The sequence below is a fragment of the Telmatherina bonti genome, assembly GCF_933228915.1.
Source record: "Telmatherina bonti genome assembly, chromosome: 14".
Taxonomy (NCBI): Eukaryota; Metazoa; Chordata; class Actinopteri; order Atheriniformes; family Telmatherinidae; genus Telmatherina; species Telmatherina bonti.
In genome coordinates this window covers 29,498,020-29,518,018 of record NC_136612.1, presented here as the reverse complement: position 1 = coordinate 29,518,018, position 19,999 = coordinate 29,498,020, and the positions used below count along the sequence as shown (strand labels likewise).

Sequence of the window (19,999 nt, the reverse complement as noted above, 5' to 3'; positions counted from 1 at the left end):
GTTTTCACACTTTTAAAAAAGAGATTCAATGAACAAGTAATTAATAAGTAAGATGGATCTCTGGAGGAAGTTTGGTGCTGCAGAGACTGAAAATATTGATGCAAATTCCCAAAAGAGAGATGACAGTTTTACACTCTTAGGTCTGATGGGCATCAGCCTGAGAAGAACAAGTAGGAGAAATATCCTCCATGAGAGAAAACAACTTTGGAGAACTAAATGAGATATAAGCCTGTTGGTTTTAACATACTAAAGATTTTGTTTACTGTTTTTTTAATAGTACTGTAAAGTTTGCTCATTCATAATAGAAAATAACCAAACTAAACTTTTTTCCTGCTGGGATATTTAACGGGACACATATAAAGCTTAATGCTAAAGAATCAACAGGTTGAGCAAATGGAAAGTGTCCTGCATTTGTTTTAATCGTCCAACTGCGATTTTCACACTCATGCAGCTCTGGGATTTACTCAGAGAGGCCAAAAACGGAGAAAATATCCAGCAGTCGTCTGGATGGAAAGGCCTTGTTCATGTTAGCAGGTCAAAGGACAATGTTTAGACTGCTTGAAGATGATAACTGGTTCCAGTCCAGGTATGCAGAACACCTTGTCTGAACACACAACATGCCCATCCCTACAGCAATACAGGACTACGAGCCTGGAAACACATAGTCTGGACTGCTGAGTCTTGATTTCAGCTCCACATTCAGATGGTAGGGTCAGAGTTAGGCAGAAAAAGCGTGAAAGCATGGATCATTCCTTCAATCTTTCCAGTTGCTGCGGGTGTAATGGTGCGGGGGGATCTTTTCTTGGCACACTTTGACATTCTCAGTAACTGAAAGATATGGGGTGAAAGTGGCCCAGTTGGAGGTTAGATTCCCATTTCATCCCCTGTCATGAAGCTTAAATTATCTCCATCTGGTTTCTTGAACACAACAAAGAGCTTCAGTGGCTTAGTTAGGATGGTAGTTCAGTGGTATGAGTAAGGTGTACCTAATAAAGTGACAGAGTATAAATTCAGCACTGTTTTGAGTAAAGCTCTGAAGCTTTTCAGAGCTTTTTTGCGGCGGGTGTTAAACATTTGGATGGTGGTTCAGATGAAGGACGTATTTTAAGAAAGAAGCTGCACGACTCCACATAAAAAGAAAAAAGAAAAAAAAACGAGGTGTGAAGCAAGTGGCAGATCAGATCAGGAACATCCAGCAGATAAGATGAAACAAGCAGCTCAGCAGATGCATGTCATTAACTCTGCACCCAAACTTAAATAAGACACATCATCACAATCCCATTAGCCCTCATGTTCTTAGATGGGCAGCTCCACACACCCCCCATCTGCCAGCAGGTTCCAGTTTCCGTGTCCTTGTTCATCCCTGTGTGGTTTAATTAGCCTGGATGGGCTGAGTCCCCTGTCTCCTGAGTTAAACCAGGTATTTGTCCGAACACATGATTATCACACCCAGCCCAGGGACCCTCTCCCTTCCTCCCAACGTTACTCTTACTGTCCATCATCCAGAGGGCAGCAGTCCATCCCTGGAGGTTTGTTAACACACAGGAAGCTGCAGGTAAAACCTGACACTCCTCACTTTGTCATGATGAACAAACACTGAAAAATGTTGTGTTTTATGAAACATAAACAAGACTGATAAAAGTTTTTGATGTTAGGAGGAAAACAGATGGTTTGTTGCCTGGTTACCAAGCTCTCTCCTCCTTACTCTGCCGCTGTCCAAACCGCACACCGAAGGAATAAAGAAAATGGATTAGATGTATCTGGCTGTCAAGAAGAATATTTCACAGGTTTTTTTTTGTTGTTTTTTTTTTTTTTCTTTAAATAATTATTAAGTAATTAGGATGCAGAATCAGGTCATGATTTATCCTCAAGGGCTTTTCTTCCTCTTCACTCTTTTATTATCTACATAGTCCTGAGAGTAACGGAAGGCTGAAGGCTCTAACAAGGGTTTAGAAGAGATATGCTGACCTCTCTTTTATCTGAGACACAAGCTTAGAAAAAGGTTAAAATGACTAAAATTAGTATTTTAAAATGAACAAGGTATGTCAGATTGCTGATTTTAAGCTGTCAGTTATAACTATTAATGAGGTAACAGTACATGTATCAGTAGGCCGGGGGTGTGCGTAGCATCCAATGTAGTCCTTCTGCACTCACTAATTTTTTCCATAAATCTCTTGGCTTCAGAAAATGTTGGAATCATGAGTGAATTCTGATGCTGTGGTGCTTTTCCATAATACAACAATCAATCTCAACATTCAACTTGTCTAAACAATGTGCAAACAAAGAGAATAGTCTCAGATCAAACTGTTTCATTATGTAAATAAATGTTAGTTTAATAAGAATAAGTAATTATTCTACATGGTAGAAGAAATACCATGGAGAAGAATGGTAATTACCACCATACCGTGGTGTATGTGATTAAAATGACATACAACACAGTCATTTTAATCACACAATGTCATGTGAAAAAATAAGAGAAAAAACATTGTAAGTTGTTTTACATGTACATTAAACCTTTAGAGTTGTTTGTCCCTTCAGAGACACTGTGTCATGTTTTTGCCACCCTGATCTCCTGGCGCTCATCATTGGTTACTCGATCCACCTGCTGGCTTCCTAATTGCCTCTGCTACCTCATTCAGTTCACCTGCTTTCCTTTTCTCTCACTGCCTACTTAAGCTCCCTCCAATCCCTCCTTTTCTGCCAGATAATAATCAGACCTATGTCTAGTTTTGTTCCAGCGTTCTACGGATTGTTCCTCAGTTGCCGACCCTCTGCTTTATGCCCCTGGATTACCCTCCTTGCCTTGCCCTCGACGGACACCGCAACTTTTCGGATCTTCTGGTTACCGACCCTGCCTGTCTTTGGATCTCTGATCTATGAGTATTTTGCCATCCTGTTTACCTCCCAGCTGTTGCCTGGTTTCTTCTGCAGACCACTCCCCTGGACTGATCTTCTATTCATACTCCTTCACCAATAAACTGGTCATTTGTCCAGAACTCCCTGTGTGTGGCTGAATTACGGATCCTCAGGGTAACTCATTACACACTGCAGGAAAAATGGTGGACCAAAAATTACGTATTCAAAAAGAAAAAAACAATAATAGTTATTTTAATTAAAGTGATTAGATATAAATATAAACAGTTTTTGACGATATAAAATGTTTCTATTATTGGTTTCATAACGCAGTGCACCTTTAAGCTGTCCTCGTTAAAAATGAATAGTTCATATTGTTTGAAGTATGAAAACATTTGATGGGCGCTCATATGACTTAATAATGACAAATATAATCACTTACTATTTTAAAACAATCCCACTAAAACAGGACAATGACGTTTATTTTTTCGATCCAGACACAGATACTCATACAGACACAGCATTTGACACTCGGAAGATTTTCTGAAGTCTCCAGATCTCTATAGACTCTGAGAACATGCACATGAACCTTATTGTGGAGCAGTTCTTCATTACTCTAGGTCTGTCGAGGTAGGCGTGCTTTCTGAAATGGCCCGTGTCTGAATGACTGAATGCTGTCAGTCTGAAATGTCATGTTTTATGAGTTCCTTCCTGCTGCTTAGTTTCTTTTCTTGGCTGTGTCTGAGTCTTTTTTTCTGATTTTTATAGTAGGATTCTCCCCCTGTGTTCTATACGTCCTCCTCACAACACACCAGATTTAGTTGTTTTCTACACCTGCACCCCCTAGTTAGTCCTCCTAACTACATAGGGCATATACCGCTTGCTTTCTAATATATTCCTCTGCCAGGTCCTTCTTGTTGATTTCCCCTTTTTCTAGTGGTGCTTCTTGTTTAGTCATCCTGTCTATGAGACATCTTGTGTTATTTTGTTGAATGAAAATCTTTTCCTGCATTTGCTTCGTCCATCCTGCTGTTGGATCTTTCCTCCACATTGCCATCATGCATGAAAGACATAAATCTTACATATTTCATGAGAGAAAAAGGTTTCTGACCATTGATAAACATCAAATTATCAGATAACATTGGTCACCCAGTGCTGCTGTGTGTGGAAAGAATGGTCTTTTCTGAAGTGTAAAATATTCCTCCAGGTTAAAATTAAAAACTAATCAAAAAGCAACTCAAAATGTATATTTTCTAACGAAAAGCAGTATATTTGGGACTCCTGAATTGCAATTTCATATTCAATTAAACTCTTCTATAATTGGATAAAACAGAGCAACAATGAAAGCGACTTTTGGTTTACCCTAAACTTAATTACAAGAGCTATTTTAATCATTTAGATTATTCATGAAAGTTGAACAAAAACAAATTAGACTCACCTCTAATTACAGACACATTTTGCCACATGAAATAACATTTTTTACATAAATGAATTCATTTTTATAAGGTTTAACTTTAGGAGTTTAACTTTATAGTAGAGCTGGGCGATATGACCTCCCATATCCTGATATAGCTCATTTTATATCCTCATAACGATGTACATAACGATATAAAATTGTTTGTGTAATTTTGCGTCAGTCATCAGTCATGTGTCAGATGTGCTCGGCAACGGCAGCAGTGATCTCCTTCCATCTGGGGGAACGATGGCCATATGATGTTTCACAGGGAAAAGCCTGTTGTAGTGTTTGCGTCTGGAGTATAACATGAGTGCTTTCGCCACCACTTGACGCTGCTTTAGCAGCTTTTGCTCATTGACTCTATTCCTTAATCTGTATTCTTTATCCTGATTCTTTCGAATGTGCTCAAGTGAGTTACCGGAAGTTGTGTCGGAGTTCGTTGTTGGGACTGTGAGCTAGTCTGTTGCCGGTTCCACGTCGGCCTTTTTATATCCAAACCACATCCATGCAACAGAAATTTTCCGTCTTTTATGAACAAGCTCATTAGTTTTTGTTGGCTGGTCATCTTTTAGTGAATTATCCTGCCCTGAAACGTGTCTGCTACCGTCTTTCTCCATGTTTGTTCATATATTGCAGCGTGAATGCCGTAAAGCACATCTTGACGTAGAAAACTACAATAAAGCACCTTATCGTGGTGTAAACAATACAGCATATCATAAAACCTGATCGCTGCCTCTCTATGTTTAGTTCGGGCTCTGGGAACAGAAAGTAGACTTGATCCTAATGACCTGAGGGATCTGGCTGGTTCATAACAAATCAGAAGACCCTGAATGTATTTTAGTCAGAAACCATAGTGCTTTATAAAAATAACAGCAGGACTTTGAAACAAGTCTTTGACAAACTGGAAGCCAGTATACAGATCTGAGGACTGGAGTTACATGATCTACTTCCTTCGTCTTAATGAGGATTCAAACAGCAGCGTTCTGGACAGAATTTAACCATCTGATGGTCTTTTTAGGGAGCCCTGTAATGACAGTGTCAGAGTAGTCTAGTCTACTCAAGATAAATGAATTCATTCATTCATTTTCTAGACTGCTTTAATCCCTTCAGGGTCGCGGGAAAGCTGGAGCCTATCCCAACTGTCTATGGGCGAAGGCAGGGTACACCCATCGCAGGGCCACACAAAGACGAACAACCACTCACGCTCACTCCTAGGGGCAATTTAGAGTTCCAATTAACCTAACATGCATGTCTTTGGACGGTGGGAGGAAGCCGGAGTGCCCGAAGAGAACCCATGCATACACGGGGAGAACATGCAAACTCCACATAGAAAGGCCACTGAACAAACCTTTCCCCAGCCAAGGATCGACCAGTGACCTTCTTGCTGTGAGGCCACAGTGCTAACCACTGTTCCACCGTGCAGCCCTCATTCATTCATTAATTTTCCAAACTGCATGGTCCAATTCAGGGTCGCGGGAAAACTTGCGCCCATCCCAGCAGTTAGCAGGCGAGGGGTGGGGTACACCGTGAATAGCTTGCCAAACCAGTTATCTTAGACTAAAGTTAAGTGCACACACAGTTTTTAAAATCCTGCTGAGACTAAATCTGCCCCGAGCATGTGCTGGGAATGCTCTCCCTCTGAAGACACCCCAAAGCAACGCACTCAGCCAAATCGGGCCCCCCACATTCCACAGTCCCGAAAGATGAGCCAAAATGTTCCAAAACACACTGGGCTCTCTGCTACAACAATGCCTGGCAGCCACTGAGTAAACTAGAGCAGTTTCAGTGCCACGCTGTGGGTAAAAATCTGACTGGTAGACATTAAAACTGTTATTTAGTGTGTCAGTGATGACAAAGACCTTAGGGAATGAGAATAGTGTACATTTTATTTATAAAATGTTTTTTATAACACTCAAAGATGCTTTACAGCAAGAAAACATAAAGACAAAAATGAAAAAAATAAGAATAAGAAATTATTCAGAATCACTGAAATAATTATAAGCCTCGGAAATCGTGTTTTATTAAGTTTTTTAAACAATGTTAAGTCAGAGCATGCACACATTTCTTTAGGAAGTGAATTTCAGTGTCAGGAGTGGAGATCTTCTGATACAGTATGTGGTGATGGAGGAGATCAGTCAAACAGGAGAGAAATTGAGGGCTTTAAACGAGAGTAGGAGGATTTTTAAATGAATTCTTCGGGAAATGGGGAGCCAGGGAAGTCTCTGGAGGATGGGGGTAAAATGGGAAAAGTGAGTAAAGATTCGAGCAGCAGAGTTCTGAATGTACTGAAGCTTATTGAGAACTTCGATGGGCCATACGGGATGCTGTTGCACCAGTCGAGTCGGGTTGTGACAACGGCATGGACGAGGGTTTCAGTGGTAAGAATGCTGCTCTGGAAATTTGGTTGACATGTTGCTTTGAAGGACAGGTATTATCAAGCATGAAAGCGAGGTTGCGAACATGAAGACATGGGGTGTTATCGCTACTGAAACAGATGTTCTGTGTGGTTTTGGTGATGAGTTAAATAATAATCATGTGGCTTTTCTAAGAGTTAAGTTTAAGGTATCTAGCTTGCATTTAGGATTCGACTTCAGTTAGTAAGGTGCAACGAGTTGGAAGTGGTATGGATTTATTTACAGGTAGAGTTGAATGTTTTCAGCATAACAGTGAAATTGGAGACCATGGTGACAGATAGGGGTGGGAAATTGAATCGAAAAATCGAATATCGGGATTCTTTACGTCACCATTTTTTTTTTTTTTAAATCTTTTTTTTTTTTCAAACAAATGGAAATAATCTTTTTTTTTTTATTTTCATTGCTTTCATTTTTTTTTTTACTTGTCTTCTTGGGCATTTTAGCAGCAGAATGATGGTTTGGCTACTGTATTGTTTTTTCCTAATTGAAATTAAGGCAAATGACAAGCATAAAAAGTTTTGTACATTCTTTTTTGTTTTGTTTTTAGTCTAAAAAAAATCAGCAAGATTGAAGAATCATGAGAATCGCAATTCAAATTGTATTGGCGCCCAAAAAATTGGAATCGAATTGGGACAAAAGCATATCATCACAGCCCTAGTAACGGATGAAATTACAAAGCGGAAGCAAGTAAAGTATAAATCCTAAAAGAACAAGTACAGAACCCTGAAGGACACATGGGAAAGCAGGGATATGGAGGATGAGCAGTCATGGATATGTACTAACTGTTGATGATTGGTGAGGTTGGATTTAATCCACAGGAACGATGTTTGTCGTGTTATTGAGGGCCTGAACTCGAACAGGCTTGGCACAGAGGACGCAGGAATCAACTCGGTTCACTCCTTTTATTTAACTTTCATTTCTTTTTGTGAAAGAGCAGGTTGATAACCTCGAAGAGAAAGAGTACCAGATGTTCACCACGTCAATCATGTTTAGTGTAGTTTAAAGAGTTAAAATAAAACATATAAAATAAAGTGTAAATCACAAAATAAAGCAATACATACCAATAGCGTCTCTGTGCCCGCTGACTCAGATCACACTCAGGCGGACAGACACTGCACCCAAGGCAGACAAAGGACTCACAGGTAATTACTCAGTGCTTCCTGAACACCAAGTGAACACCCGTGCTCCCTCCTGCCCCCTGACACACTCCATCCACCAGTTAACTATTCACCATATACCAGAACTGAGAATGTGAACCAAACAAAATTTGTGCTTAACCAAACAATGTTCCAGTGGGGTTAACAATTCCAAGTGGGAGAGGCTAATTGAATTATTAATGGTGTCAAATCCTACAGAGATCCATAAGGATAAAAATGGCCATGTGTCCAGAGTAAGCAGAGAGAAACATGTCATTAATAACTTCCAGACTGAAACTGTTTAAAATGGTTGTTAGAGAGGCGTTGGGTTGGGAGTCGGAAGAAGACAACACGTTCCAGAATGCTTGATAGAAATAGTTTCTATTAAAAAGTATGACTTCTCCAAAGGCTACGGTGTGTCAGAAATATCTGAAACCCTTGAGTCAGCGGTCAGTCTGGATAAGATTTCAGCTTTAACAACAAGCTGCCCCTTAAACCATGTACTATATGTCTTTATGAGGCTAAAGAGGACACCACTGAAATCAGTCTTCCAGTCTTCCAGGGATGATGTCCTGTGGCCAGAGGAAATAGAAAATTAAAGCAGTAAGAAACAGGATGGATTACAGTGCATCTGTTCTGGGTGTTTGAGTATCCTAGACAAATGATGACCAGAAGGTTACACAGTATTAAAAAGCTTCCTTTGAGATGACGGTTACAGGTCTTTATGTGGGGCATTAACTCAAAGCACTCACTATGAAGAACCTTTACCTGGCATAAAAGGAGACAGCCTCTTTCAAACTGGCCAGCAGTAAGTCTGTGACTCACTGTGGTGAGATCTGAAACCTCCTGCAAAATAAAAAGAGTTTTCCGGTGGTGAGGGAATGGCAGAAACTACTGACAGATGGCTACAAAAGAGCATTCACATTTACCAAAGATGACAGCTCACCGAGCACCAGAACATTTGAACATAACAAAAGTTAAATTCATTATTTATCCGAGAAATTTGCATGCAGACCTCTGATTATTAAATTTAGGAGATATGAAAACCTTCCAACAGAATGAATAAATTAAAGCAGAGAGACTTACTGTATGCAGTCAGCTCTAGACCCAGTTTTTCTCTTTTCAGATAAGCACCTTTCCTTTAATCAGTCACATATCAGAGCTTTGTTTCATATCAAGCCTGCACTCATGTACAGAAACTAAATGCAAGATCTGACATTTCACAGCTCCCAAGCAACCAATTACATTGGGCTCACTCTCCATATCTTCTTCTCTGACAGGGTTACTGAAGGATTGGGAGGAGTATACAGGGTGCTTTAGTTCTGTCTTTGCATTTCTGTGCAAGAGAGGCAGATTACATCATGTTTTACATTTCACCTCTTTACATCCCAGCTCTGTTGGATTCTGCTAAGTCATTGGTTGTTTTCTGAGTTTTTGTATTTGTGACAATCCTGCTGTGATTTCTGTCATTTACAGCTTCAGGTCTGGTTAGGTAAACACCACCACTTCCTGAGCTTTCTGTTTTCTATTTTTCCAATAATTAGCTCTTCATCACTTAAGACTTTGGCTTCAGTTTCAAGGAACTGCGCTCTCGCCATTCCTCTTCACACTGTACACCTCAGACTTCCAGTACAACTCTGAGTCCTGTCATCTGCAGAAATACTCTAATTACTCTGCAGTTGTGGGGGAGTATCAGTGATGGACAAGAAGCAGAGTACAGAGAACTGGTCAGTCAGTTTGTTAAATGGTGCTGTGACAGTCGTCTCATATTAAATACCAGCAAAACAAAAGAGATGATTGTTGACTTCAGGAGGAACAAGAATAAACAAAGCACTGTTGCCATCCTGGGGATCAATAAAGTATTTTTCATTTTCATTTTTCATTTATTTAATGTCGCAAACAGGTAAGCGAGGTCCAACATGCGTTAGAGAGCACGATAAAGTCTGATCCTGCCTCTGCATTCATTCAGTCTGCTGCTGTTAAATGAAAGTGTTTGTTGGGGAGAAAAAAAAGAAAACCTAGCAGGAGAGGCTGAAAGGAACAGTGGTTAGCAAAACAGCATGTTAAACTGAGTACAAAGTTCTTGATCCTTTTTATCTTTTCAGCTTGATGTTGACTTGTATTCAGCGTGCAACAACTGCTTGTTGGAAGTTTAGAACAGAAATATTTCTGCACACAATAAAGTTGTTTTGTTTGGCAGAGACAAATAGCAGCAAGTTTTGTTTCCTTTGTAAGTTTGTCAGAATCCAGCGATCATCTAATATTGTTCATTTCTTGCTGCTGTTGTCGTGGCAACGCAATGTCTACATTTAAACAAAAAGGAAAATTCAAACATGCCTGCAGCAAGACTTTAATGATATGAAATGAAATGAAATGCAATGAAAATAAAAATGAAATGAAAAATGAAATGAAAAATACTTTATTAATCCCCGAAGGGAATTCCCAATGGGAAATAATGATACATTTTGTAAAAAAGCCAAAAACAACATTTTATTTAGTTGAATGTGACGATTCGGTCTTATTCTCTGAGATTAAACTCCTTTCATCTAACTTTACACAATATGTTTGCATCTCTGAGAAACATACAAGGTTCGTTGAAGCAGGGATACATTGAAAACCTGCTGGACTCTGGCTCTCTAAGGACCAGATGGAGAAACCCTGAGCTAAAGTGTTGAGACCTGATGTTTAATAATATTATGTCTGTGTTCTTTTGACACTCTAAGTATTTGATTTTGTACAATCACTAGCAACACTGTTCAGTGTGCTGCATGAAGCGGCATTCACAGTTTCCGCTCACAGCAGAAATTACAAATGGTGTTTGAGGCAACATTTAGAAACAGTGTTTGATTGTGTTTTGTTTTAAAGGTGCAGCTTCTTGATTAACTCATTTATATTTACCTTCTGTGGGCCCACATACTTGACAGCTGCCATATTTGTGCCACCAGTTTTTCTGTGGTGTCTCTGACTGGACCAACAAGTGAGTGTATGAAGTAAGAATCCTGTGAGCTTTAAAACTGCAGCAGCAGCTTTTGGCCACCATCCGTTCAATACTGTTCTTTGCATTGTAAGGTAATTTCTCTGCCCATCTTTACCACTCAGTAATTCTTATATACTGTACCTTTAATAAAAAGTCCACCAGCTTGTGTAAATCCCTCACAAAACAGCATTTATAAACCTGGTTTCTATCAGCTTTTTAGTACCGGTGAACAAAAACAACTTACATAAACACAGAACAGAAGCACTTTAAACTGTGTATGTATGTACGAGTGTATATATGAGTTTAATTGTGGAATTCATTTCAGACAAAGTTTTATAATCTTATAAAACAGGTTATTTAAGTGTATGAGCTTAATGATCCATCTATGAACTGAAGAGTCATGAATGAATGGAGGCTATTATGTAGACTGTTAATGAGTATTTTTATTAAGTATTGTTAAGTTATTTATAATGTCTGTTGGTGTGTTATGTCTTATAAAAGAGGAAGGTATTATAAGTTCTTCTTTCTGCTCCTTTTCAAGCATGGTGGTGCATTAACATGTGTTTTTATTTGGTTTTGTCCAGTTTTACGTTTGTGCATAGCCATGTGGGAAAGAAATTGTCAAAATAAGTACTCAGAAGCCATCTCTTTAGCAGAATAGAGAGAAAAATAACTGGATTTGCATTTTTCACATTCCTGTCTCAATGCTAATTATAAGATGTAAATAATAATTCTGTAAATGTCAAATTCATTACTGTCTGAACCACGGTTGTGATGATTGTCTTCTATCTATTGGAACAGAAATCATAATAAGCAAAGTTTTAATGTAGCAGAACTCACAGACTTCCCAACAAATAACCATCATTTGAATTTCTGATTTCTTTAGGAAAGTTTTTGAATTTGTATGGAGACCCATGTGTCTCCTCCTGCTTGGAGCTTTATGCCCGATTAGGGCTTTGCATTAATGAAGCCACATCATTTGCCAGTGAGATATGGGAATGGATTGGAAAGGTTGACTTCATGCATATGTGCCTGCTGTAGCACACAGATGGTATTGAGGCAGTAGATATACCATTGTGTCATAACCCTACATTGGGTCTATAAATGGTGTGATCAGTTAATTACTGAGTGTCATGGCTTCCAGTGAACAGAACTTTTAAAAGCCTTTTTTAAAACATTTGCTGTTTAGTAAAACAAGAAAAATCCCTTTAAAAAGGTAAAGCTATGCTCTGTTATACAGGTCCATCATTTTGGTTAAATTGGATGTTGTTTAGTCTCCAGTTGGGATGCCCTTCCTAGAAAATTTGGTCACATAACAAAATCTGAGAATGATGATGTAAACGCTGCCAGACTGCTTAGAAATAAACGAGAGTAAAAACCTTGTTCACAAATATTCAGAATATCTGGCTCACTAGACATCTGTCTGCAATGCAATGCTACTACACACATGTGGATCTGGTGAGTGTTGGATTCTCTCTGGAACTTCCAGATCAGTCAGAAAACATGGAAAAACATGCAAAGGGCCCTTTAGGTAAAGGGGAAAAAATAAACTGGTCAAATAAATTCAGTCAGTAATCGTAACGTTTTAGTGAGCTCTCAGTTATTAAAATGAATTTAGAAGATTTCCTTGTTGCGTTCACTTTTCAATCAAGTTTTGCTTCAGCTCGCCAACAGCTGACTCTGTTATCACTCTCACACAATAATCACACAAGGTAGAGCTCTTATGAAGCCTGACAAACCCAGTCCTGGATGTGACAGTAATTGGAAAAAGGTGGAGTGGAGGGAGGAGGGAGAGAATGTGAATTACCGCTGCAGCAAAGGTTTCTAATTGGGTTTGCTACAAAGGTACAGAATATGGCTCAGATGTAAGCATGCCTGCACTGATATAAGAATTTGTCCTTTCATTTTTCTTTTTTTTTTTGTGTGTGTGTTGAAGGGAAACAACCTCAAGACTCTTTATACCCGATCATGTTTATCCACAGCAAGATTCAGTAGTAATGCTGAGAAAGAAGGATTTTAATGAAATGTAACAGAGTGTTGCTAGCATAATTTAATCTGCCCTTCCTTATATGGTGGAGTCATTCTCAGTCCAATAAGTCTGATGATCTCAATCTAACTGCAGATATGGAGCCATTTCTGATCCTGCTGAATCCATGCTCAAATATAGCCAAACATGATTCGCCCACAATCTTTTTAATCATCTTCTTATAAAGACAGCTGAACTGAAATGAGCATCAATCAGCACACAGATCTCTGTTTGCTCTGATCTCAAAAACAAACACTCAAACACAATCTAAACGTCTTCCTACGGAGAGATGCTTATATACAAATATTTAATTTTCTCTCAGCAAGAGATCACTGTCTCATGTTCTGAGTTTTGCCTTAAAAAAAAGAAGGGTCTAATTCTAGTGTTTTACAGCAGAACCAGATGTTCTATGTGACAACATTGTCATCTCAATGAATGTTTTGTGGATAAATTACATGTGACTTAAAGCTCCAGTCATTTTTTTTTAACTCGTTTGTGAGATTGTGTTGCCCTTTTAAGCAGAAATGCAAAATATGTCACAGTTCCACCTTCTCCAACAGGACTGTAAGGAACCTTTTACTGCTGTAAACTAGTGAGTGTATATGAGGGGCAGGGGGTTGACCGTACAAAGGACTGGAAGGAGGATAAGGATGTCAGGAATCATCTAAAACTTGCAGAACGGCAGCCTTTCATTACACATCACAGGTTTGTCAGGGTCCAAGGAGGATGAGCTGACGAAATGGTTTCAGTTGCAGAACAACAACAAAAGAACAAAGTCAAATAACAATATCAGTGATATTAATAATGAAAAACAGTATATTTGATCTACTGATCTTGTTTCATGTGTACCGTAGAGTGAAAGAAATTCTCATTTCAAGAATGAAAAGTTTAATAAATCTGTCTGAGTCTGAAACTCCTGATAATCCTCTGCAACACAGAGAACAAGGAGTTACAGAAAACTGATCCAATAATAGTCGACTGAAAACCTGGAGTCTATATGCACAGAGATGCTAATCACAAAATGAGAAGCCGATGAGGCAATTAGCAGAAGGAACCAGGTCTAAGTGTTAGTTCACAGACTGCAGAACCGGGTGAACCTACAAATAAAAGCAGGAAACAATGTTGACTATCGTAGAAAACCTGAACAAATACCTACAAACCATGTGAAGATTTAGGGAATACAAGGACTTGGTTAAGTTGAGGAGAAAGGTTGGAAGTTAAACTATTTGTTTTATGATAGTCTAGGGCAGTTAGATATTTAACGTCACCTCCAGTAAAAAAAAATGCCTATTTAGAGCTCATTTATATCAAATCTAAAGGCCTTGCTCAAGGGGCTAGAGTTGTTCATCTGTGTTGGCACACCAGAAACTCAAGCTCAGGTTCTTCAGCAACAAACGTCATTCACTTGGTTTTCAGACATTTTTCTGAAATAATGAAGGAATTTATTTTAAAAAATCAGATTTTTTTTTTCAGCACTGCAAACTTAGAACCAGAAATCACCTAAATGTGGGACTGGTTTTGTCTTTCCCCCTGTATACAGAGATTTCTACAAATTCTTTGAGTCTCTTAATGATAATACTGAAGCTAATGAACTCTAGTTTTATAGCATGTTTAACTCAACACAGTTTGTGAACAGTGTCTTTCAGACCCGTGAACCCTTTTCCTCTTCACTAGAGACTCGGTCAGGTTTTCTCTTGTATGCCGAAACCACATTACTGACCTGTTATCAAGTTGAAATAGGTGGTGATCTTCCACCAAGTTTTTCTTTTCATAGCATTACATAATTAATCTTTTCTTGCCCCTTTTTCTCTATCTGTATTATATTTTATTTGAGTTCATTTTTCCACAAGTAAAGAGAGAAGCAACCACAACCCCATTTCTTTGTCGTCTGTTCTGTTTGCAACGACACATGCAAGTTTAGTGATTACCGGATTGTATTCATTTACATCTTTAGCTGTTTACCAGCTTCTGGATGACTTGGTAAAATCTCTATTTCTATGTCGTGCAGAGGTCAGTGTTGTGTTTACGCTGCTTCCTCTTTGTTTTAATGAAGGAATCTGTCACTCAGTGTGCTTATATGCTTCTTTTATGGTTTTTTAATTGCCTTTGGACAAACAGTAGCTAATTATGTAAGATCTAACTGTGGCTGCTAATGGGGTATTTCTAAAGCAGCTATTATAAAGACATATTTAAATAACATGAGGTTTCCTTTAACGTGCCACATCAAAGCATCCAAGATTACTTGAACATGTATGTATTTATTTCAAAAGTCTAAGTGCCAGATACAGAAAATGCATTCTGCATTGTCCTTTTATTTGCTGTTGTCCTTTCAAACATCCACACTGCATCATGACCGCTTTTAAGTTTAGATTAAAAGTCCACTAAAGGACACATTTTTTAAGGGAGATTTCTAATGGTTTGCGTTCCAACTGCTGAAGCGATGATTGTAATCCGAACAGCAGCCACAGAGCTGACTTACTGGGTTGTGGCACAATGTGGGCAAAAAGCAGCAATGTGTGCAGCAATCATGTCTTCATTCACTCCCAACCAGGTGCTGTAAAGCAGCTGCATGTGAATCCAGTCATGAGAACGTCTGTAACTTTCTCGAGCTCACTTCGCTAAACATGCACACATCCCGATGTTCACACACTCAGACACAGCAAACACAGTCATTGATTTCTTTATGTCTTATTGATTCTGAGGTGTGGACTCTGATTATCTCTCTCACACAGCTGATGTTTCTTTCACACCGTTTTACACATAAATACACACAGACACACAGATTTACGTGACTTCAGAGGTCTTCATTGACTTAGATTAATTTCCTGAAGCTCATGCTAATCTTAGCTTTGTAACTTTTAGTTAACCCTGGAATGGAATGATTTACAACACAGGACTTTATTTACAACTGTGTGAACATGAATCTAGGTGTAGAAATTATGTTCAATGCCAATTCCAGATGTGGATGGATAGAGACAAATATTTGTAGAGAAAGGTAGTCATTTTTTCCAGACATAGTGATGTTTTCCTGTGGGTCCAGTGGAATGCGGAGCACCGATGACTCCACCACAGGTAACTACTTCAACATTGTGTGCATGTGTCTCATGCAGCAGCAGCCATGGCAAGTCGATATGAATGGCTCTTTCTAGGAAAATAAAACATGATGGGTATTTAGGGGAAAGCTGCAGATACCAATAGAAACACAGTTTCAGTGATATCAGGCATTTTTCTGTAAATCACCATGTTTACATGTAGCTCTTTTCATCCAATCAGCTTTTCTATCTCGTGGAGAGGCGGGGTTTAAACGGCCAAGGTGGTCATTTTGCCTATTTTCAAATCTGCATGTTCACTAACTTTGTCAGATAAAATCATAAAGTCTTTCTGGTCCCTGACTTTTTTATAAAACTATGCAAATTTTCAGTAAAGTACTTTCACAAGTTTTAATAAGTAGTAAGCAAAGAACAAAGGAAATATAATCACTTCCACCTATTTCAGCCATGGGCAGATCTTTTAACATCAGAAGATTCTGATCTGTTCTGATTTTTAGTTTCCAGGTGGTCTGGATCAGGGGATGTGGCAGTACTCTGTAAAGGACCGTATGCTGCCGTGGCTGCCTGCTCCATTTTACAACATACTCTACCTTGCAGGAATAAATGTTCATCTTCTGGAAGTGCAATAGCACCCAAATAGCTTGAAGGAAGTTTCTGCAGCAGCCGAGAGGGACTTAATTTATGAAGGGATACAACATGGATGTCGCACAATCCTAAAGTACAGCAGACTCCAAAAAGGAAGCTGTACCAAGTGTGGAGAAGCTGAAAAAACAAGATAAGGAAAATAAATAGCATTAAAGAGCCGTGATGTGTTCTGGCTGTGTAAATACTTGTATTAGTTTCACAGTAAACAATGTAAATTACCATAATAGTATAAATATTCTTGCCTTGATATAACTCCTGTTACACATCTTTGCATTGTTTGTATGTTCCCCATCTCCAACTTTCTTTCTTTTTTACCAACATTTAGGCTTTGCAATTAGATGTTTTAGATTTTGTATATTTATATGACAAATGAGGCTACTGGTGCTTTATAGGTTTGTAAAACTTTATTATTATTATATTATATTTTTTTCTTCCACTTCTTCGTTTGACCAAATCAGTACACACTGCGCATGTCCAAAGCTCTAAAACATGTTACATCTATGAATCATGTAAACACACAGCTGACTGGATCACTTTATCTGGCATCCAACACATCAGCTGGAACATCTGATCTCATGTCAGTCAGATTATAGAAATATTTGTCTACATTAACAAAGCTATTGGTGTGTAATTCCACCAATAATTTCATATAAATAATGCAAGTCCTCATGATGGGACCATGGAAACACATTTATTTCCCATCATGAGTAACACCAACATCCGCTTCCAGTCCAAAAAAAAAGCCTGTCTGATCTGTTAAGTTATTGTTGATGTGAAAGCATCCAAGCTGTCCCCACATCCGTCACTGCAGATGTTTGTTTCAAGACTCCATCAGGATGGGATGATGCTGTTGTGTGTGTGTGTGTGTGTGTGTGTGTGCAACTTGTGGATTTGTGAGGCAGCCTGTGTTGAGAAATCCCAGTGTCTTGGTTGCAGATCACCCTGAGGTGTTGGCCTGATCAGCTGGTGGGGGAAAGCCATGATTGAATGTGTGTGCGTTCACCACTCAATGTCAGGACTTTATTGATTCCTGCAAACACTGCTCCTTCTATGTGAGTAAATGTTATGGCTCCTTTGGTTCTTACCTGTGCGTACGTGTGTGTGCGTGTCCTCTAAATGGAATTATAAAAGCTCTTTCATCTATGAAGTCAGCACTGAGCTTTTTTTTTTTTACTACCCATGTTTGATGTCACCACAAATGGGATGCCTGAAAGTGTGTGTTTATCACACAGGGAATCTTAAAAGCTCCAGGCTTTGACTTGAAAGCCCCAGAAATTGATGTTAAAAGGTTGTCCCCAACATGAAATTCATATGAAAAGCATTAACAGCTTCTTTTTTTTTCTCTTCTTCTTTTCTTTCAACAGTGACGCTAAACTCGTCAAAGAGCCACGTTTTTACCTTTTACCTTCTGTGCATATTTCTAGCTAACACTCTTTTCTTCCTTCCAGAGGACACAGCCTTCGAAGCAGGTGTGCGGGTGCAGATCCACAGTCAGGCGGAGCCTCCATTTGTTCATGAACTGGGCTTCGGCGTGGCCCCTGGCTTCCAGACGTTTGTGGCCACACAGGAGCAGAGGGTAGGTGTCCCCAATTTTCACTGATGCACATTTAATATCATTTTGGTTTTCTTTTTCTTTCACCTCCAACTCTCACCTTCAGTTTGTGACTCAAGAACAATGTGATAAATAACCTGCAATGATGTGTGAGTGTGTGTGTGTGTGTGTGCAGATGGGTTAGTCTCCAGCACCTCCGTTGGTCTCTGTGGACTCTTGGCGCACATGCCCGTCTCATGCTTTGGCCTTTCTGTTAGAGAGGTTCTCAACACAATCTCTGGCCCACTCAATCACACCCAGGCTTTGTTCCATCACAGGCGGCCAGTGCTGAAGCCACGGGGCTAACACACACACACACACACACACACACACACACATCTCAGGGTTTCTTATATAGATAGCCTTTTCTCTGTCCCCCTTCTTCTACTTCATATAGTTGTTTTTTGCTGTTTTTCTCTCCTTCTATCTGAAGTTGAACGAGCTCCACTCGTGCTGTTCCTTCACCGTCGAGCTGAACCACTTCCTGTTGTGTCTCCATGAGTGTTGACAGCTCACTGTGGTTATTAGTTTTGTCCCACTTCCCTAATTGTGTCTCTGTTTCTTTATTTTTCTGTTCTGTTTTCAAGCTTAGCTTTTAGAATTGAATTGTTTGGTCCGAACGTGGTAGCACAGCGGCTTCTGTCAGGATAAACTCATTGTGTTCCCGTTTGCGAAATGGCTTCTGTTTCCTGTCCTTCTTCGCTGGCAACCTTGGCTGTCAGTGTTTACGATGTGTGCAGGAACCGCTCGTTGTCTGAATGACTTGAGGGAAGCAGAACTTTGCTGGAAACATCCCAAAAACATATTTTTGACCTCAGTGATGAAACCTGACTGTCAGACAAATATCTCTCCCTGCAGCTGCTAAATGCTAAATGTGTCCCCCAGCTAGCTGATAACTTTGCCTTTGCACTGTGTGCTGCTGATAAGCTGCCTCAGTCATTTTCTTAGTGTTTTGAGCTGCTTGCCAGTCAGATTTTTTTTGCCTTTATTGATTATTTACAATTTACTTAGAGTAAGACAGTATTATTATACAATTCTTATTAACTCATTTATCTGAACCAAAGCACCACAACCACCTACTTACTTTCAAATGCACAAAATATGCGGAATACAATATTAACCATACTACACTAGATTCTTCCAGGAATATATTTGACAGCAATAATGTGTTTTTATAAAGACAAGGTAGGTTTATTTTCATTACCAGTCAAACATTTAGACACATTTAACCTCTGGTTCTAATGGATAATTAGGGCCAACGGGTAATTCATAAAGCATTTCATACATAAAATAAGTTGATGTGATTCAAATAATCAAATTAACTTATAATGAGAGATAAAAACAGTGAAACACATCAAGACGAAATTAAAAGGGTGCGCAACAATCTAAACACAAGACTAAATCATACTATAGGAGTAGATTCAAATGATTTTAAGTGAAAAGGAGCATAAATAAGTCCTATAAGTCATATATATATATATATATATATATATATATATATATATATATATATGTATATATATATATATACATATATATATATATATATATATATATATATATATATATATATATATATATATATATATATACATTTTTTTTTTTTTTTTTTTTAGTCTTGTCCAGCATTTAAGCAAGCAGACTGATGTTCTGGATGCTGTGTTCTGCTGAGCAAATTTATTTTGCCAAGGGGAACATTTATATATGTAATGATCCCCTTGTATTTCTTGATTCTTATTTTATTTTTCTATTTGCTTTGGATAATAGTTTGTATTACAGAGTTTATGCTGCTGGACCTGACCGGAAGGGACAGGAAAGGGGCAGAAAGAGAACAGAAAAGAGAACATAAAA

At 38.8% G+C, this 19,999-nt stretch overlaps 1 protein-coding gene across 2 annotated transcripts in view; it reads left to right on the top strand.

Moving 5' to 3' along the window:
* asic2 (acid-sensing (proton-gated) ion channel 2) overlaps positions 1 to 19,999 on the top strand; it is a gene marked incomplete at both ends in the record, with an annotated part of 405,375 nt that overhangs the window by 367,557 nt on the left and 17,819 nt on the right. For both annotated transcript variants that reach the window (XM_079253556.1, XM_079253555.1), the window contains one exon: positions 18,006 to 18,133. In XM_079253556.1, coding sequence (XP_079109682.1) covers positions 18,006 to 18,133 — 128 coding nt within the window. The remainder of the gene's footprint in view (positions 1 to 18,005; positions 18,134 to 19,999) is intronic.